We start from the raw sequence: 21500 nt of genomic DNA, 5'->3' as shown, positions 1-21500 counted from the left end.
ATGCAAATACAGAACAAAACGTTTGTTTGTCTGTTCCCCCATAGGGGTAAAGTTCCAAAGGGGGCAGTGATGCAGAATGATTGCTGAGCCATGGACCTGTGGCACTCTGAATGAAGCTCAGCTGGAGGGTACTGTGGGCTAACCAGTGTGCTGTACCACATCAACGTGTGACTCCTTGGCAGGGATATGGCTGGAAACTCTGTTTATGATTTCACCATGGATTCTCTAGAAGGGAAGCCTGTTCCACTCAAAGCCTACAAGGGGAAGGTTCTCCTCATCGTGAACGTGGCCACCTTCTGAGGTTCCACTACTGAGGAGGTAACTGCGTGCTGGGTCTATTGATCTCTGAATTGCATCTTTCACAGAACTCCTGATATAATCATTTAAATAAGTACAATTCTGGACAATTCTAATCAAATCAGATTTATTGTCACATCACCAGAGTACAGGTACACCGGTGAGTGAAAAACTTGTGTGCAAGTTCCACAATTTGCAGCGACAATATTTACAATAAATTACAAACAATTAAGCTAGTGTATGTACATTAAAAACTTACTCAGTAGTCATGAAAATAAAATAAGTATTGTTCTAAGTTTTTGATATCTACAATATATTAAATATACATGTGATATTGCACAGGGAATGGAGATGAATGTAAAACAGGCTATGGATCTTATAATGCTGTGTAGATGTGCCAGTGGTCACAGTGAGTTATGATGCTGTAGTAATGTCAGAGCAAGGTATGGAGTGAGTATATGGGAGCGCAGGGGTAGAGAATTGTCTTGGGTTGGTATGATTAAGTCCAATAGACCAGCTGTGCAAGGTGCAGTGTGAAATAAAGTACAGAAGTACTGTGGTGCTCATGCATGTAATGGAAGGTGTGGGTTGGTCAGAGTCGAGATTACTGGCTGTTCAGTAGCCTGGCCGCATGGGGGAAGAAGCTGTCTCTGAGCCGACTGGTTCTGGCTTTAAAGCTTCTGAGCCTCCTACCACTCGGCAGCTGAGAGAACAGACAGTGGCTAGGATGGGAGGGGTCCTTCATGATCCTTCTGGTCTTCCTCAGGCACCAGCTGGTGTATAAGTCCTGTATGAAAACTTCCATCTAATCTCAAACTTTTGCTGTCAAAACAGATAAAGAACAAAGACACAATACAAATACCCCAGAGAAGCGATAAAATAACTAAAGAAGTGTTGAAGGCTGTGTTAAAGGTTTATGCTTTTGCGGAAAATCCTCAGGAAAGAGTAGTAGTTGTTTCCATGATAACATTGTAAGCTCATCTGTCTACATGTGTGTGCAGTATCATGGACTGAATGCACTCATGGATATGTTTGGGGGGGCCAAGTTCACCGTTCTTGGATTCCCATGCAATCAGTTTGGGCTGCAGTCACCTGGTAAGAAACAACTCACTGTGAGTCACCACTGGTATGAAATTGTGTGATGATATCACACAAAAATGTGCAACTCATCAGATGACTGACATAATTTGTATTATATATGCTGAAATAACAAAATAACTGTGTTCTTTATAAAAAAAATACCCTAAAACACAATGAAACAAATTTAACCTCAGAGTTCAGGGAATGACACTGCCTGATCACAGAGTGGCACTACTACAAAGATTTCAATGATTCTACTCTTAAAACACTATTACAACAATTAAACAATAACTCGAGCAAAAGTATAATTAGCCCACCAAAAACAATTTTGTAGAAGTAGACTTATGTTACCTGTAGAACTGCAATGTAGCTTTTAGTACAGAATGTTAACGTAAGAAACCAAGGTTATTTGGTGCTATTTTTTACATGTTACAAAAAAAGAACACTATGAAGCTTGTGAGAGGTCTGACAGATAGCGTCACTAAACATATGGGAGGAAGCGATAGATATTACTAGTTACATTTGAATGACAAACATGAAACTAAGTAGTCGTTTTGTTTCCTTACATAAATACCTGCGTAAAATTTAAGTACTATTATTAAAAATACTCTGAACAGTACTTATTTAGCAAAATATAACAAGCAAAATAAATTTAAGTAGTTTCTATGTGCACTTCCTCATTGTCATGGTGAAAATATGCAGATACCAAATGTCACTCTGCGATACACATTAGAGTACAGTACAGTGTTATGTACCCAGGCTATCTTAGTACAATGCTATGTGTTTCATAGTAATCAATTCACATGTAACTACTACATTATCTACTCTTCCTTCTCAGAGGAAGACTATGAGACTCTGGATGTACTGCGGTGTGTGAGACCAGGAGGCGGGTTCCTTCCAAAGTTCCCCCTGTTTAGTAGAATCAAAGTTAATGGGCAGAATGAGAACCCTCTGTACACTTATATGAAGGCAAGTTATTCACTCTGAGAAAGACACCATCGCCATACACACCCTGTGTGTTTTTGCTCAGGACAGACACTGCATGAAATGTCAGGGTCAATAAGACACTAGAGCACCCCCCCCCCCCCCCCCCCCCCCGGCCAAAACTCTACAACACAACCCCCAGTGTTCCCATTTCTCTTCCATTTAAAACTTTTATTTAAAACAAATAATTATAATAGCATTAACATCAGAATTCTTTTTTTACTCATATATAAATGTGACTAATCTATTACATTATCATTCCAAGTGAGCCCTAATCACTTCATCACATTATGAGCCCTAATCACTTTATCACATTGTGGGCCCTCATCATTTCACAATTTCTTGCAGGACTCTCTACCCTCCACGAACCCAGTCATTGGGGACATCAAGAAACTGTTCTGGTCTCCCATCAGAGACAATGACGTCCGATGGAACTTTGAGAAGTTCCTCATCGCGCCAGATGGAGTTCCATACAAACGGTACCGAATATGTGTTTACAAAAATACAAAATCTTCCGAGCCTGAAGCATGTTCTGTGATTTTCTGTGCCAGCAAGCTCATTTGGGATTTGCAGCCCAGAGTTTAACATCTAAAAGGCAACATTCCTCGCTGCTATCTGGGTCAACCACAACAAAGATTTAAAATAAGTTAACTTTAAACCCAGTTGTTGCTAACATTTCACATTTTATTTATCTTAATTCTTCAAACCACTATTAGACATTATGGATTAAATAAATGTTGAGTGTAGATCTCAAAATGTTTCTTAATATAATTAGCACGGATGAGTACGAAGTGAGTTCTATAAAATACATCTTTTTGTCAAGTAATTAGGTTAATGAACAGCTAGACTATGTGTTGTAGTTCAAATGAGTAATATTCAGCCATGCAGAAGACTAAAGTTTGCATTTCAATAAAAGGTTCGCTTAGCTCGGTCTAATAATAATAATAATAATATGTTTATTTTATATAGCGCCTTTCTCAAACCCAAGGTCGCTGTACACAAATGAAAGGGGAAAAATACAGGGCTTAGAAAGAGCGGAAATATTGAGAAAAGAGGAAAGTCTTGAGTTGAGTTTTGAAAGTAGAGAGAGTCAGAGGAGCGAATAGAGGGAGGTAACGCATTCCAGAGGGTGGGGGCAGCAACACTGAATGATCTGCCACCCATAGTAGAGAGTCTGTGTCGTGGGACAGAGAGCAAACCTAGGTTAGAGGACCTGAGCTGACGTGATGAGGTATGAAGGTGGAGAAGGTTGGAGAGATAGGAGGGTGCAAGACCATGCAGAGATTTGAATGTTAGGAGTAGGATTTTATAGTGAATGCGTTCAGAGATAGGAAGCCAGTGTAACTGATGGAGGATAGGAGTGATGTGTGCAGATTTCTTTGTGGACATTAGAACTCTGGCTGCAGAATTTTGTATCTGTTGTAGGGGGCAAAGTGATTTAGCAGGTAGACCATAAAGCAGGGAGTTACAGTAATCTAGTCTGGAAGTGATAAATGCATGTACCAGGGTTTCGGCATCTTTTAGTGAAAGTATGGGGCGGAGCCTGGCAATTTTGCGGAGATGGAAAAAAGCAGATTTACGGATAGAGTTTATGTGTGGGATGAAAGTGAGAGAGGAGTCGAATGAAACGCCTAGGTTTCGCACAACAGAAGACTGGGCAACCTGGATATTATCAACAGATAGACTACAGTTCGAAAGGGCAGAGATGGCTGACTTGGTGCCGATGATCATGAACTCAGTTTTAGTAGGATTTAGTTTGAGGAAGTTATTGTTTAGCCAGTGAGTTATCTCCTGGATGCAGGACAGCAATGTGGTAGGAGGGAAAGAGTCAGAAGGGTCTAACTCTTTGTTGCTTTCACACTCGCTATTCGTCTAGAACTAGTAGTTGTAGGCAGGTTTAATTATGGTGCTAGTTTCCTTCCAGAAAATGATGCAAAGCAACACATATCTGCACGTGTTGTTAATCCATCCTTTTTCTCTCTCGCGCAGCTACGACCCCCACTGTCCATTCGAGGAGGTAGAGCGAGATATAGCAGCGGTTGTTTAGAAGAACCCTTCATCGACTGTGTCTGAGCTAGTGGCGGGGAAGTGTGATGACCCCTCAGTAAAGGCACTTCAGCAGCTGAGCTGGGTTTGATAGGCCAGGAGAGGAGCTCTGACCTTCGGTGTGTTCGTGCAGAGATGCCCGCTCCGACCAGCCCCGCCTAACCTAACGGAGACTGCAGTAAATGTGTAACCGTACAGGCTGTGTCAGAGATTTGGTTTTTATGTGTAACGTGTATGAAAGAAAGAAAGTGTGGGTATAACTTTACTCTTGAAGCATGCAGACTACAAATCACACCAAATGAAAATAGAAACTCTTTTGAAAGAGTTTTGAAACTCTTTTACGTTTATTAGTAAACGAAAGAATAACCGTTTAACAATAATAATAACAAAGCTTTTCTCCAAATAATGACATATGTCGCGCATGTGATCAATTTGTAGGGGGTAGGCTACATTCCGCGTGGTCTGATCGACTTTTCAGGAAAAAAACAACAACAACCAAACAAATAAATAAACAACAACAACCCTCGAATGCTTAAATTATCTATATTCAAACATTTGGCCAGATACCAACCTGAAACCTCTATATTCAGGTTAGTAAGAGAAGAGCAGAAGAAGTCAAGAAGGTAGCTAAGACGGCAACAGAAGGTAAGTGCATGTTTTTTAAGACAAGGAGCCATGATTTTACAAAAATCTCTGAAAGCGGCTGTGAAGCGGTAGATGTAACACTGTGTCAACGTGAGCTTGACACTAGATGTCAGTGTTTTGTAATAAATTGTTGAGTTTAGTTGCAATTATTATTAGGCTATTGCTTTGATTTTATGAAACGAATGGGGTGACAAAACATTTGAGTTTATGGCCTAGTTGCCGTACTAACCTTCCTCTAGTGTTAGGGTCGTGATCGACCCGTTTGCAGGTTTTAAATGCATAAATGTACTACATATATGAGTTAATTGTATAAAGACTTTTTGACTTCGTCAGGAACGTCTATTTAAACAAAAGGAACAAAAAAAACAAGTTTACTAAATTATAAAATGATCTTGTTAAAATAATGACATTTCTGTTGTAAGGGTCAGTTCCGACCCATAATATAAGATTAGAAAACAATAATATTTGCCAAAACTGAAATCATAAAAACACAACAGCGCACAGCCAGCTCGTCCTCCAACCATCAGTTAGGAGCTTCTATCTTTTTCACAAAACAAGGAGAGGTTCCAGTCATGTACGGACAAATCAGTTGTGTGTACTGCTGTGTATGGGTCAAAAGAAAGGTCCAGGGGGGCACAACAAACATGTAAACCAACCCTTCCATGTATAAGGAAGACTAACAACGTAACGAAGAGGTAAGAAACAAAATGGATGATAAATAATTTGTTTTTAGGGTAACTAATTGTTGATATGAGTCACGGGTCATAACCGACTCATTAACATAACAGAAAGCTAACGCAAGGGGAAGGCTAAGGCCACGAGTCGGTAGTCGTCGAGAGAAGAACGTGGAGAGCAGTTTAGATGAGATATCCTTACAGTGGATACATTTTTTTGGTTAATTTCTGTCAGTCACTTTAGGCCCAAGAGATCCACGTATTTTGTTACTTGAAGTCTAGAAATTACAGGTACTGTGGACTCGGATTAAACAAATTAACGCTGCATTTAAAACTATGGGTTATGTGTGTAAATCACATTCATTAAGATATGTTCAGCGTGAAACTTGTAGCATGTTTTAAACTTCTTGCCGACAGTTTGACAATACTTTGCACGAGTGATTTGATTACTTGATTTTTGAGGAACGCCATCTGTACCACATAACGCAGCACTGTATGTCGAACAGTAGGCCTATATTAATTATTGAATATAGTGTTGCTGGCAGCGATGGTGATGTGGAGAGGTGTCCTCAAAACACTGGGTAAAAAACATAAGCAGTACCTATAGCTCATGCCAACCCAGACATGAAGGTGACTTATACTGTGCAGGGCACATGTGACTTACGTGTTGGCTGCGCGGATGCACGGATCGCGGATGCACGACCTGCTTGTGATTAGACTAAACATTTTTCTCTTCAATTTTCACTGAAGTTTCACTGAAGATTTTAGTTCAGACTTTAAAATGTGTAATATTTAGGGTTAGGGTTTAACTTGGAAAAAACCTGAAGTTATCCACATTTACTCTCAGATCCAACTTTATTAGATATACCAGCAATTATTAATTGCAATTAATTGCAATTAGCCTTTCTTCCCAAACAGTGGATCCCTGCAAATCAGTAGGCCTAATTGCTCGGATTTTTACAGAGAATAACAGACAAAAAGTCTTTGCTAACAAGATAGATCTAATGGGAAGAGCCAGGCTCAATAGAGCTAACACTGGAAGACCATGGAAGTTGAACATGTCAACAGAGGTGTCAATTCCAGGTTCAGAAAGTAAAAGTCCTCACCAGGATTTTGCTCAGGCTTCCTGGATTGTGTTGATTGCGCTAATTTTACCTGGATTGCACTAATTAGAAAATCTAGCAAGCTTGAGCAAATTCCTGGTGAGGACTTTTACTTTCTGAACCTGGAATTGACACCTCTGCATGTCAATGATAGTTATGTCTGTTAATACCAGATGTGCATCCTCTGAAGCATTGGTGGTGAGTGTACACATTCCTTTTGTTACATCTTCGTCTAGGCTCAGAGATGAGGAGACCATTCTTTAATTAATTTTATTAAGTAGCACAGACATCAGGTGCTGCCAAGCTCAAATGTATGTGTATTTACAACTCAAAGGGTCAACTCGAGTAGAGCAAAAGACACTGGGGTCTGCACTTGGAACAATGCAAGGGCACAAGTGAGACAGAAGTCTGTTGGCACAACATCTCTGTATAACTTTATACTGATGATGATAGACAGGAAGCAGCCAATCAGTGACAAGAAGCAATGAGTGACAGTTGCGAACCAGGAGGTGGGACCAATAAGGAAAGAGGAAGATTGGCTTTGTTCTAACACACATGCAAACCACTGGTAGAAGACATAAACACTTTTATTACTGGGCTCCTAACATTTTTAGGCCACACTCTTTTTCTGATGGACATTTAAAGCAGCTTAATGCTGGAAACTAAGCATGTGTCATCTCACACCACACCACCAGAAACATGACAGAGATGTTTGTTGTTGTAATCAAAGCCACCAGCGTCCCGGGGGGTAGTTGATGGGGACAGAAGGTTGGCAGGACCTTGTGTGTCTATAAAGTCTGGAAGATTTTGCTGTTGGTGTCAGGAGGAGAGCATACCACCACCACCCACCACCCCACCTTGTCACTGAGAGGATAGAAGATTTTGTGAACACCACTAACCAGAAAGAGGAATGAATAATTGAATAATCTATGATTTATGACACAGAGACATGCTGCCATTTTGTTTGCATCATTCTCGTGCATGTAGTCTAATTAGAAATTGTGCTCATTTTCATAGGTCATTAGCTCACAGTTCATAAATTTACTGTCAAACAAGGAAGCTTTCTAAATAATTTTTAGCTATGTGAAAACAAGGCACTTTTTCCACATCCATAGTATGGGATACTGTGCTGAATTCTGTGCACTGAATCTTGTACTAAAATAGCTGGATTTTTATACCATTCTTCTTAAATTGTGTTTATATCATCAAATTGTGTTTATATTTCTGTTCTACTCTGTGTTTCAGTTGACACCTCAAAGGGTTAGCTTCCCAGATTCTGATAGCCTGGACTCAAAACAGTTTTTCTGTATGTTGACCACCTCTGCCCAGGCCCGTGTTCCCATGGAGGCACACACAACAAATGAAATCTCTGAGCCCGCTTGGCACTGAAAGGGGTTAAACACACACAGCCAGAGTCATCCATCATCGGCAGAACATTCCGCATTACCATTGATCTACATGGACAATAAGAATAACATGCTTTTATTGTTCTATCCCCACAAGCTGTTTTGGCTCCCGTGATTGAGTGCACAGCTCCATCTCTTCAGACATGCTCAGCCTAGCCTCTTCTGTCTTCCTGTCAATAACGTGGCACTTGTCCAAATTATGGATCAGTACCTTCTGATCCTCTTATGCTGAGGCATTATCAGCGTAACCTGGTTCTCTGCCACACTGACTCTGCAGGTCTCTCCCAGCTTGGTGCATTCTTCCTTCTTCCTTGGTAGGGCTTGTAGGAAACATCACTTCAGATCTTGAACAGGACATGGGCTGTGTCGTATTTAATGGTTTCATTTGAGGATGTCTAACTTAGTTTGGGTGTGCGGTGGCTAGCCGTGTGTGGTGGTGCTGTTGGCGCAGTGGGGGGGGGGGATGCGACAGCAAGCATCTACCCCTGGGGGGGTAGCTCCATCTGCTGCTCCTGCGGGTCCGTTGTACTCCACCTGTCCTTATTTTGACTTTACCTGCTAGGAGGAGATGATAAAGTAATGTTCATGTAGAGTTGTGCATTCATAGTCTTGCATACCAGTTCTTGGAAGCAAAATTGTTTTGGCAGATTTCTTAGTTCAGCATCAAAAAGTTTTGGCCATTCATATTTACCAGTGGACAGTCTGCACACAGGGTTCTCATTAGCCTATTGTTGAGCACGACAGTTAGTGCATAAATTTTTTTCTGATATTAAATTGACATTTATTAAAAGAATACATCTCATGTTAGTAGTTTTTCCATAAAAAAAAATATGAAGTGTGTCATGTTTTTAAATAACATCAGAAAAAGGAGGGGAACTGGTTCAGGAGAACGAGTGCTTCTGGTAGAATGCAGATATGAGGTGTGTTCACATACAAGGAAACATGTTTTTGCTGGAAAGTGTATGCTTTGACAAAATGCCCTGCAGAATTGTCATTGCAATATAATATTTGAGGAACCGTGTTGTATGTAAGGGGTGCGGTCCCATTTCACTCCAAGAGACCAGGAGGTTTGAACCAGCAACCCTCTGGGCTTGTAAGAAACTTCTACCCACAGCTCCATGACATTACTCTTTAATAAGCAGACCAGATTTAGGGCTGGCATGAGGAAGTGACCAGCCCACGTCAGCGCAGAGGGACGGGCAGCAGGCAGGCGCTGGGCGAGGTGAGGCTGCAGGGACTCGCTGCCTCTACCCCCCCGACTCCAGCTCATGCACCATTTGTCTTCTGTCAGCTCGAATCTGCCCGTGATTTTTCATCTACACAACACATTAGTGTCCAGTGGCAACCAGAGAGGCTCTGCGTCAGCTCCACTTCAGGCCAGCCATAAATAACGCCGCATCTCGCTCCGTAAATAAACGCCCAAAACAAGAGCCGCAATTCAGTTGGATCGCTCACGGATGCCTCTATTACGGCACGAGCCTACCGCTCCAGTCTCTACGAAATCGAGTGGAGTCACTTTGCTTTGAATTATTGTAGCAGTAAACGCTACGATTGGATTTGACCTGAAGTTATAAGGGACAGACTTGATTATTGAAGTTAGCTATTTTCATTGCAGGTCTGAATGGGTGTTTTGTTAATTCACATATTTCAATAGTTTTGTTTACTTGAGCACTTTAAAGATACTTTGTCATTTTAGCTTACAAAGTTCTTGCGTATTCATAAGTAGGTTTAGGTGTTTATAAACTCTCTCATTAAGTATAATTTCTTTCTCTTTCCCTTTCATTTTCTCTATATATTTTTTCTTTACTCAAACTCCTACGACTTGGGCAGAAGTCCAGTTTAAAGTCTGTTTCATGCTACTTAAATACATCTTAGTTATTTGTCTATAGCTCCATCAATTGGTTAAATGGTTCACAACTGCCTTTGCTGTCTCTGCTTTACCTTTATGAAGGAAATACCTTCATGTACCAGAATGCACCAGACATTCATGTCCATGCTGCAAAAAAGGTTAAAAATATATTTTATTTCTGTTGAATTGCAAATTAGAATTTTTCAAAAGAAATTTCTTGGTTCTGTTTTGTTCTCATGCTCATTTTAGACTAATCGGACTGATCAGAGACCTGTACAGTGGGGGTGGGATGTCAAAGGCTCTCTCCACTGATGCACCAGATTACTCTTTCATTTTCATATTTCTAATTAAGCAACTTTCTCGAGCGTGTTGCTTGGATGGGCCAGCTCCTGTTCGGAGACTGTTTGATGTGTTTTATCTCTTAGTCCCATTCACTCATGGCTGGAGGGGATTGGGCCTCTCTCTGGCTACCAGAGAGGCAGAACTAATGATGACATTAGTCCGGCTTTGTGTGCTGGGCCACCGCCTATGGATCAACCAAGCAAGACGTAATCTAGTATTTAATATTATGCACGAATAAACATGTTCTGTCCTTCTTTTTGTGTAGTTTTGATCATAAAGAGTCTTTTTTTCCATTTCTTCAGATGACCTCATTGTGGGCACGTTAAGATGAGGTTAAAGAAGTAGGGAGAGGAGTCATTCTGTGAAGTGTCTTTCTTTCTCTCTTTCTTTGTCTGTCTTTCTCTTTTTTTCTTCAACCCAATACACAAACCTCAGGCAGTGACGGTTGTTTTCTGTGTTTCAGACATTGTTGGTGTACAATCCTTTTATTTATAATCCATTTATTTCAACTGTCTTGCTCTTTCTCATATCTCAAACTGTAACATGACAAGCTGCATTAAAAATCTAGTTGATCAAAGTAAAACATGTTGGCAACCTGGAAACAAAGTAACTTGTCACATGCATTACTTTTTTCAGTAATTGTGGTGTTGGTTACGAACGAACTTGCTCTGATCAAATTAAACGTAATTTAAAGGGTGGTGAATAAATACTGTATTGACATCTAGCTGGAAATCCTATAGCTAGCATGAAACAATAGGAGATTCCATATTATTTCATATGGATATAAATCTAAGTTTTGCTCCATGCATTTGAATTCTACATTTGCTGCTTTAAAATGACTAAGAAAGATCCAAAGTATGCATCCACAAGTATGCATGAAACAGCATCTCCGATTCCTCTATGTACTGGGAAAAAAAAAATCTTTGAATCGGAATCTTTGAATTTGCATGACTTGAAGTGCCTGGGATATATTTGTTCTATGTAAATTACAACTTTTGTATCTAAAGAAGTCAGAGGTGTCTGGTAAAATCATTTATATCTGTTATATGGATTCACATTGAAATTGTAGTAATCACGTTCTAAGGACACACAAATCCTCTTTTTATTCTGGCGGGCTTCCACCTCAGTTAAGCATGTTCAAATTGTGTGACCCATCATTTGTATTAAAGATGTTTTAAAGGCAGAAGCGGTTTAGCATGTTCTCATAATTCACTTCTGCACTTCAGCTGTCAAGAGATTAGTGGCCTACAGATGTCAGCTGCGTCTGTAAACTCCCTTTTGTCTTTTACCCATTTTTCTATCTTTCTTTTTCTTTCTCGTGAAAGCCTTGTCTGTTGTGGCAGTGCAGGATGGGTTGATTTTCATCTGCATCCTGTGCAGCTGCTCCTGGCTGGTTCTTCACTAATCAGTGTCAGGTAGTGTGAACACGTCCATAGAGGATAAGATGTCTTCACAGTCCTCTGAACAAACCTTACGGAGTCACCATGCCACCCTGACATCTTCAGATCCAGTGTAATTCAGTAAAAAAAGAAAAGTGATGAATTTTCACAAGTGTTTTTATATTGTTGAATTGTCCTGAAGAAAAGATTCATAGAATGAACCCGATCTCCGATGTGGATGTTGGTTTAGACGAAGTGTCCTGCTCTTGTGAATGAGAGCTGTACTTCTGGACGAAGTGTCCTGCTCTTGTGAATGAGAGCTGTACTTCTGGACGAAGTGTCCTGCTCTTGTGAATGAGAGCTGTACTTCTGGACGAAGTGTCCTGCTCTTGTGAATGAGAGCTGTACTTCTGGACGAAGTGTCCTGCTCTTGTGAATGAGAGCTGTACTTCTGGACGAAGTGTCCTGCTCTTGTGAATGAGAGCTGTACTTCTGGACGAAGTGTCCTGCTCTTGTGAATGAGAGCTGTACTTCTGGACGAAGTGTCCTGCTCTTGTGAATGAGAGCTGTACTTCTGGACGAAGTGTCCTGCTCTTGTGAATGAGAGCTGTACTTCTGGACGAAGTGTCCTGCTCTTGTGAATGAGAGCTGTACTTCTGGACGAAGTGTCCTGCTCTTGTGAATGAGAGCTGTACTTCTGGACGAAGTGTCCTGCTCTTGTGAATGAGAGCTGTACTTCTGGACGAAGTGTCCTGCTCTTGTGAATGAGAGCTGTACTTCTGGACGAAGTGTCCTGCTCTTGTGAATGAGAGCTGTACTTCTGGACGAAGTGTCCTGCTCTTGTGAATGAGAGCTGTACTTCTGCTGAGTTCTTTAACTCTATTGATGTGTTGGGTGGATGTCATGCGCTACAACTTTGAACTCAGAGCTTCTGAAAAGCTGATTTAAAAACAGATTAAAACAATTGCTTAATAGTTCTCAATTGTTGTTTTAAGTAATGTATGAATATTATGTTTAGAATAGTTTTAATCAATGGATGGGTTAAACAAAGTCCTCAGTACTGTACTCGGATCAGTTTAGATGTCTGTCCTCTTCTGGTCTATTTGGATCCTACACAAACCTGACATGGATGTACCGTATGTGACTTTCTCACACCTGACATGAGTGTCCCTGGGCTGCCAAACTCAATTTTTTTATTTATTTGTTATTAACTCTAAATAATGTTTGGCTTTATTAGACACTGTATAAAACAGAAAGCCATATGTATTGTTTATCTATGTGCTGCTGTATGTGTGTGTGTATTTTTGTTTGTGGGTTTGTGCGCGTTTGTGTGGATGTGTGAGAACGTCTGGCTAATGTTCTGCAGGTTAATTCCAGACTGATGTTGATTTAATGAGGCCCAGCCGTCTGAGCTGCAGTTACAAACTGATGCTTTTATTAAAAAGCTTTTTTTTTCTCAAGCAGCTGTGCATTAATATCTATATGGAAGTTAATCTTTGGCCAGTCTGTGTTATGAACCATAATGCACATATTTTACATGTAGTGCAACACACACACACACACACACACACACACACACACACACACACACACACACAACACATTGTTATGCCAAGGGGTGCCGGCAACCTGTTCTGCTGAGTGGCAGCGGGTTATTCCGTTAGTTCACACACAGTAGTGCATGATGTGTGGGATACTTCAGCAGTCATGCAGACAGAAATGAATTCTGTCAACAAATGCTGTAGCATCTGTCCCCGTGTGTGCGTGTGTGCGCCTGCCTCTGTGTGTGCATGCTTGCGTGTGTGCCTGGGTGTAGGTAGGCATGCATGAGCATGGATATGTGTGTGAGAATTTGTGTATGTGTGTGCAAGTGTGTGTGCTTGTGCATATGTGCATGCGTGCATACGTGCGTGGGCATGCGTGTGCGTGGGTGGGTATACGTGGGCATACGTGGCTGTGTGTGCCAGCTAACGTGGCTAACATGCTGGCTGCTGGTGAGGTGAGGATGTGAAGTCTTGCGCTGCTCAGGGCTGCAAGGACCGCAGGCCAAGCTCAGCCTGGCCACACACCTGCACCGCACACTTGCTACCTGGACAGCAGGCCAAGCTCAGCCTGGCCACACACCTGCACCGCACACTTGCTACCTGGACCGCAGGCCAAGCTCAGCCTGGCCACACACCTGCACCGCACACTTGCTACCTGGACCGCAGGCCAAGCTCAGCCTGGCCACACACCTGCACCGCACACTTGCTACCTGGACCGCAGGCCAAGCTCAGCCTGGCCACACACCTGCACCGCACACTTGCTACCTGGACCATTCTTTTGTCTTTCATTAGCTGAGCAGTGTCAGCTGAGTTGTGAAAGTCCTGTTGCATTGTGTTACTTCTTTGTAATTGTGCATGCAGTATGTGTATTGTTGACACTACTAGCTGACTGTAAATGACTTTAAGACACTTTAAAGTTATACTTGCACATATGTGGAAGAAATGGCACCCGGAAAACATTGAATGCAACTTAACGTACTAGATCACACAAACATACACACGTGTGTGTGTGTGTGTGTGTGTGTGTGTGTGTGTGTGTGTGTGTGTGTGTGTGTGTGTGTGTGTTTGCTATAGCTTTGTTGCTGGGTGTGTCTCTGGTAAACCCCGGTTGGGCAGGTGCCTGAAGTACATCAGTCTATCAGCATCCATGAACTCTCTGGTGTTTCTTATATTTGATTTATTAAAAGTAGTGTTGTGTCATATATGCATATTTGGATATTTGGATATGCATATGTTGGATGTTTGGAGTTCGTGGCACAAGTTCAGTCAATGTCTCACTCAGCTCCCTCCCTTATGAATGCTGATTTAACCATGATAAGCTTGACTGGGTGGTTTTGATTGACTTTTGCTCTTGCACTTTCTCTTGTGTGATGCAAAGCTTTTAATCCCTCCTGTAGTGCAGGGAGTGCACAGAACCCCTAGTCATGTTTCCAGATTAGGACAAATACTTCCTCCAGGAAATCCTCATCCATCAGGCCCTATGTCCACAGAACCTGTTGAGTTCAAGCAAACAGTTTAAGCCCACAGTCCCCCCCCCCAGTCTTAGAAGTGAGAGTTGATTTAGGCCAGGGGGTATGGCAGTTAAAAATATCAATACAGTATCTAAATTTGCTTTCATTTATATATCTTTTCACACTGTGCCTACTTTGGGCCCACCTTTATTTTGTACCTGGAATTATAGTCCTACTTTTATTGCAGTGGCTAATAGTCAAATCTGCCATCTTCTCAAGAATTTCTCCTCTTAAAGCATGATTGTTTGGGCCCTAAAGTTTCCAGTTAGCAAATACAGTGTCAGTTTTTAAAATCTTAGTGTTGTTAGCAGTGGTATCAGTTGTATGTGGCTAGTGTGTGAGTAAATGGAATTAGGCTATAATACCCAGGGCCCTTAAACCTTCTGAAGAGGCTTTTAGAAGATCTTATCACATAGAAACCCTTTTGAATTGTGTGTGTGTGTGTGTGTGTGTGTGTGTGTGTGTGTGTGTGTGTGTGTGTGTGTGTGTGTCTGTGTGTGTTTGTGTGTGTGTGTGTGTGTGTATGTGTTCATGCAAGTTCACAATGGTTCTGTGCCTGTCCGGGTGTGGGTCGCAGTAGGAGGTGCAGTATGGGAGACCTGCAGGAATTTTGCACTACCTTCTGTGGCCAGTGGGGGGCATGCTTTCCTCAGCTTCAAAAAAGTGTTCTGATGAACATTATAGGTCCGTGTTCCCACCATAATCTCAGATAGAATAACACTGTCAGGAGGGCTTCCCTTTCTGGAATAGTACTACATTTAATATATGACCCATTCCTTCACATTTCACAAGGATGACTTAACTACTTAATCTATTGCTTCAAACAATGTCAACAGAATTGGTTGTTAGGCTGTGAACACATCACTGATTGTTGCCTCTTGGCTCAGAATAAGTGAATAATTGGAGTGAAACTGTGGCCAGGGTGAATGCTGGACTCTGAGACCCCCATACACAGGTAAAGAGGCACAGCAAGATCACACACACACACACGCACACAGGTCAATCACATTCCCACTACACTACAGCAGGTGGATCAAGTGATTTTAAGTGATTTTGATTTAAAAAAAATCAAAGTTAGTATTCATCTTGTATTACTCACACTAAAGTGTTACAGTTTCACAAACATGTTCCATTGTGTTTCGGTCTCAGGGGTTTTTCCTAAGAAAGTATGTCACTATATGATGGTTTATCTGTGAATTCTTCGCCTTCAGACACACCAGTCCATCTCTGTATCTGTGTCTATACAGAGCACTCTGCATTGTTCCAGTCCCATGCAATGCAGTAAAGAAAAGAAACTTCAGCTGAATTTGTGCTCTCTGAGTGGAGTGGGGGTCAGCACTGTTGTCTGACCACCTCACGTGCTTCACGTGCCACAGCACGCTCTTATTTACCTGCAGTAGCTGAAGTACTGCCCACTGAAGAGGAGCACAGTTATAAATCTGGAAAAATATTCAGTTGGATTCGTGATCAGAATAATACATACAATGCAAAAACACTAACAGTGGTTGCTGTTTTTATTTCCCAGACTGCAGATATTATAGGCTGTTGTACGCAGCATTAGGTGAGATGCACACACTTCCATTTCATCGAAGCTCTTTGCTCTGCCGTTAGCCACACATGGCTTTCCTAGTTTCCTAGATTTTGCTTTTTGGGGAAAATTTGTTTTAACTTCATTTGTCTACTCATCTTGCACTGAGACAAAAGTGTATTTACCGTGCTATGTTACCGATTTTGAAATTCATGCATTTTCTCTAATTTAACCAATGCATGGTATAAGAGTTTCAGGAAAATTATTCTTATAATCAAGTCTAGTCTAAAGTATAGTCTAATGGAGCTTTGCACCACTGATGCAGGCAAAAGAAGTGAGCTTCAGAGACTGAGGATCATGTGTTCAATTGTAACACTTACGAAAACAAGAAACATTGACCTACATTTGAAAATTTTCAAAGGCTTTGTCAGAACATAAAAAAAAACTTCAGATGAGATCAAACTCTAGAGATGCAGGTTGTACTATAGAAATTCTTCTTCTTTTTCTTTTTTTTCTTTTTGTCTTGCATTTTAAGAAGCTGAGGTGTGTGTGTGTGTGTGTGTGTGTGTGTGTGTGTGTGTGTGTGTGTGTGTGTGTGTGTGTGTGTGTGTGTGTGTGTGTGTGTGTGTAGTCATGTGAGCACACAAGCATTATCCTTTGCTCTGTGCCAGATATTTGAGTCATGTAAACATAGACTGGTTTCTGAGGCCTCTGAGAAGCCTTGTGCTAATTGGAGAGTTATATAAGTGGCTAAATCCTCTGAGGAGGGTATAATTTCCCCCTTTTTGGTCCTTTGTGAGTTTTGAATGGCAGCAAGCCCTCGTGGTGCAGTGGTAGAAACAGAAACACACACACACACACACACACACACACACACACACACACACACACATACACATACACACACGTTAGGACACTTAGCAGTTCACTAAAGAAATCTCACTAATTACCTCCTGCTGTGAAGTTTCTGTGGAAGGTGTTTCTACAAATTAAATTCCATCCGGCTATGTGTGTGTGTGTGTGTGGGGGGGGGGGCGTCAAGAGGGTAGTTTGCGTGAGGAGCTCAGAGATCAGTTATGAATCCTTAAGCCTGCGAGCACAGAAAAGCTCACTCCATGCATAAAGTCACAAACCACTATTGATTATAAAAGTTTGTTTGTCTTTTAAGAACACGATAAATATTGTATCTTGCCTTAAAATAGATTTCATTTGTTGTTTTTTTGTTTGTTTTTTTATCACAATGTGGTGTGCTCCATTCAGTCTATTCATGCATCTAAAGTTTCCTCGAAATCATTTCCATTTGAAGTACAAAAAGCAGTATTTAACACCTTTCCCAAAACATATTGGTGCACATCAGTATAAGGAAAGTTCACAAGTCTGTCTTCTCGCCTCCTTGTCAGAAAGTGTGTATACGAGTCTCTGGCATTGGCTTAGTTCTGCCTTGAAGACGCTTTGTGTTCGTTCCAAATGATACATTTTTGAGCAAATTTGGTTGGTTGAGTTTGATTTTTGTGTGAATCTGAATGTCATGGTAACAGGGCCGATCTCCGCCTCTTTCCCCCACTGTGCGGCTGTCCTGTCCGTGAGGCCTTTCCTGTCCATGAGGCCCTGTCCTGTCCGTGAGGCCCTGTCCTGTCCGTGTCGCACCATTCTGTCCAGGAGGCCCTGTCCTGTGTGGACAGACGTGTGGGCTATATTTGATTTCCTGTATTAGTCCTCTCAAAGACACCAATGTGAGCAAAATTCCCATAAAATAATAATTAATAAAAAAATATACAGTGGCAAGTAATAACACACCAGTAACTGGAAAAACCACAAGAAGAGCTCACACCAAGCACATATATACAGCTCCATTACTTGTGAAAAGATTTTAAAATAAAACAAAATTAAAGGGATGCAGACAGATGCACAGCATTTTGGGTAATCGTCAGTGTATTTCTCTCCGCTCTCTCATTGGCCAGTGGCATTCAAGACTGGTTATTCAGGATTAATGCCATATTACAGTCCTGCCTTTCAGATTCAAGAAAATGTTTGTTGGCGATACACTTTTTTTTTTACTTAGGTTTGTTGAGCATGTGAAGGTCATGTTAGGATTAGACACAGATTTGCATCTAATATATACAGTGGTGGACAGTAACTAAGTAAATGTAATTCGTTACTGTACTTAAGTAACATTTCCATGTATCTGTACTTTACTCAAGTACTTTTATTTGGTAAGACTTTATACTTTTACTTCACTACATTTCAAAGCAAAACTTTTTACTTTTCACTTCGTTACATTTACAAAAACATCTCGTTCCTTTTGCATTTTTAAATCAACGCTTAATAAAATACCGACAGGTCAAAGTGTACCGTGTCACAGACTATAACCAATCAGCGCTCAGTAAGAGATTAAGATTTGTACCCTAAATGGCTGTGGATCTGACATGGCTGCAACAGATGGCTTCCCCCAACACCCCTGGCCTTATTTAGCCCAATTGTTTGAATTCCTCGAAAAGAAAAATGATTCATATTCCTCCTCTGCATTCCGAAGAACACATCGCTGTCATCATTTATGAACTCGCCATCAAACTTGAAAAAACAGTTAATTATATCACATCGAAATACACTACATTAACAGATGCTTTTATCCAAAGCAGTGTGCTAGTACCCAAATTGCAATCTGTGGAGATGCTAAGCGCCAGTTTAACACAGGAGACTCCCACATCAAACGTTAAAGCCGGGGACACATACACGCGAATTTGGCCAAGCGAAGCGAACTTCGCAATTCATTCCTATGAGGGAGGCGAAGGCAAACAAATATGAGCGAGGTGAAGCAAAATTATTATTAAAATTATTATTAAAATTATTATTATCAAGGTTGGGGGGGCGGGGCGGCGGCATGTGTGTAAAATGTTGGCGGGGGTGGGGGGTGGCGGCGAGTGTAAATTGTTGGACACAAATTAAGTGTTATATCGCGATCGATCGATCGCCGGTGTTTGCCGCCAGAGCTAACTAGTAACTCATTGAATCATAAATGTAGATCGGAGGTAAATAAACTAGATTTTTTTTTCATTGTGAGAAATCGGATGTATGTCATGTGAGCGTGTGAAGACGGTCTCTGGTAAAGACAGTCAATGCGTGTGGAGCGTGAGAGTTGGCAACCCTGATTATTATTATATTAATTATTATTAATTATTCGGCCAAGTTTAATATTATGAGTTCAGTTGGTTGGGCTGCACACAGTTCTAGTTCTAGGTGCTAGAGCTTCTAGCTTCCCTGTCCCGCCATGTGGTGGACAACGTATAATCTCAGAAAAAGTCCTCCAAGCTAGGACTGAAGTGGCCAGTTCAAAATTATTGTTCTGTTTGGTGGTGAATTATGTTTTCATATTAAACGGTTTGTCTACTTGTCTACCTTTCTAGTGTGAATTATTAAATGGATAAAGTTTAGAAATGAATGTCGTGAGGATAATATAGGCTAGTTTTGTGTATTTTGTGTTTGCTAGGCAAATGTAAGGCACTGTTTCCTGTTCACCTGTTGATCGAGTAGGCCTAGGGGTTTTGATGTGACGCTAAGAAAAAAAAGGTTTTTACTTTTACTTTTAATACTTAAGTATTTTTGAAGGCAGATACTTTTGTACTTCTACTCAAGTAAAAAATTGAGGTGAATACTTTTACTTTTACTTGAGTAATATTCAATGCAAGGTAACTGTACTTTTACTCAAGTACATAATTGGTGTACTTCGTCCACCACTGAATATATAATATTATATGAAATATAGTTGCATAAGAATTAGTGTGTTTTTGTGTATATGTCCACATAAAGGGAGGAATGGGCTTTCTTGTGGGATAAAGGACTGCCGGTTAAACATTTTTATGCTGGATTTGAAATGAGGTTATGAGTCGGTTTGCTCAGGGTTTTTAAGGGACCAGATCCTATTAATAAAGAGGACACCCCAAGGCACAGCGTCCACCTAAAGACCCCTTATCTCCTATGCATGTTAAATCTTTTTCCTTGGGGTGTGTGTGTGTGTGTGAGAGAGAGAGAGAAACAGTGTATAACTTACCTTTGAGTTACTTATAATGATCATTTCCTTTCAAGAGGACACTGGGACCCCTATAGAAAAAAAGGCTTGGTCTATATGCATATTTATGTGTAGTTACTGACCCTTAAGGCAGAGAATGGTGTACACATGCAGACGGCAATAGTGGATATAAGCAGAACCTCCATTATAACCCCCAGCTATCACTTACCTCACCTGCTAGAGAAATGGCCTAACGGCATTAAGACCATGCACTCAGGTCCCAGGGAGCCCCCGCAGAGACAAAAATGTATGTATGTGACTCTGGGGAAGAGGTTCTGTGAAATACCGCCCTATGCAGGTCGGTCCTACCGGTCTCTTAGTCGCTTTAGCTGTGCAGCTGCGGTAATGCTTTCTAAAATGGTAAAAGGATCTCGGCACGTCAGAGATAGCAGGTTAGTTTAGTGTGCACAAGAGTAGCGACATAATGGGAACTGCTCTCAATAAAGGTTACGAAGAACTATAACATGATTACTGAAAGACCTGTGAGAAGTGAAAGAGCACTGTGGGTGAATGAACAGTGAGATCTCAATAAACATGAGGCTGTTAGATCCCATGTGAGAAGGTACTGATGGGATACTTGATCCTGGTACCAAGAAGGACTCATAGGAAGTGAATCATGTAAATTAAAAATTAAATTGAGACACCACATTGAAGAAGAAGAATCTCAGTAAGATGTCTGTTCAGTACAATGTCTGTATTAGAAGAGAACATTTTGCATGTATCAAAAATGTCAACGTTCTAGGTTATTTATCTGGTGTGTTCAACTTCAGTGACCTATGGTCTAGAACCAGCTGCTGATCTGTGATGGCAGCTGTGTGATTGAAGGTTTTCTAAACAATGAGCTGTGGGGGTATTACTGGGGTGTACTGAGGGGATTGTTGTGTGTTATGAAGGTATTGTTGAGGTATAATGAGGTTTGTGTGTGTGTATATGTGTGTGTGGGTGAGGAGGTTGTGAAGGTACTGACTCTTGCGGTGTAATGAGGGGATTGTTATATGTTGTGAGAGTATTGTTGGGTTGTAATGAGGGTTGTATGTGCGTGAGGA

At 41.1% G+C, this 21500-nt stretch overlaps 1 protein-coding gene and 1 long non-coding RNA gene across 2 annotated transcripts in view; both read left to right on the top strand.

Annotated features, from left to right (window-relative positions):
- The first annotated feature begins 928 nt into the window (after positions 1-928).
- Positions 929-4691, top strand: gpx9 (glutathione peroxidase 9). The gene is made up of 5 exons (XM_076998481.1): positions 929-1063; positions 1299-1392; positions 2216-2346; positions 2710-2840; positions 4351-4691. Exons 1-5 carry the CDS (start codon positions 929-931, stop codon positions 4406-4408), a joined length of 549 nt encoding a protein of 182 aa, XP_076854596.1. The 3' UTR covers positions 4409-4691.
- Positions 4692-5552: 861 nt separating this feature from the next.
- LOC143510530 (uncharacterized) overlaps positions 5553-21500 on the top strand; it is a 40523-nt gene continuing 24575 nt past the window's right edge. The window contains exon 1 of the long non-coding RNA XR_013130017.1: positions 5553-5747. This is a non-coding gene — a long non-coding RNA (uncharacterized LOC143510530). The remainder of the gene's footprint in view (positions 5748-21500) is intronic.

Source organism: Brachyhypopomus gauderio, chromosome 3 (genome assembly GCF_052324685.1).
Source record: "Brachyhypopomus gauderio isolate BG-103 chromosome 3, BGAUD_0.2, whole genome shotgun sequence".
Lineage (NCBI taxonomy): Eukaryota > Metazoa > Chordata > Actinopteri > Gymnotiformes > Hypopomidae > Brachyhypopomus > Brachyhypopomus gauderio.
Note: the sequence above shows the minus strand (reverse complement) of the source record. Positions and strands in the feature narration are given on the sequence as shown.

Excerpts from the sequence above, each read along its gene's own strand:
- gpx9 (XM_076998481.1), top strand. The coding sequence starts at position 929 with ATGGGGGAAGAAGCTGTCTCTGAGCCGACTGGTTCTGGCTTTAAAGCT. Across the intron at positions 1,064-1,298 it reads ATCCTTCTGGTCTTCCTCAG|TATCATGGACTGAATGCACT; the intron begins GCACCAGCTGGT and ends ATGTGTGTGCAG. Across the intron at positions 2,841-4,350 it reads GATGGAGTTCCATACAAACG|CTACGACCCCCACTGTCCAT; the intron begins GTACCGAATATG and ends TCTCTCGCGCAG.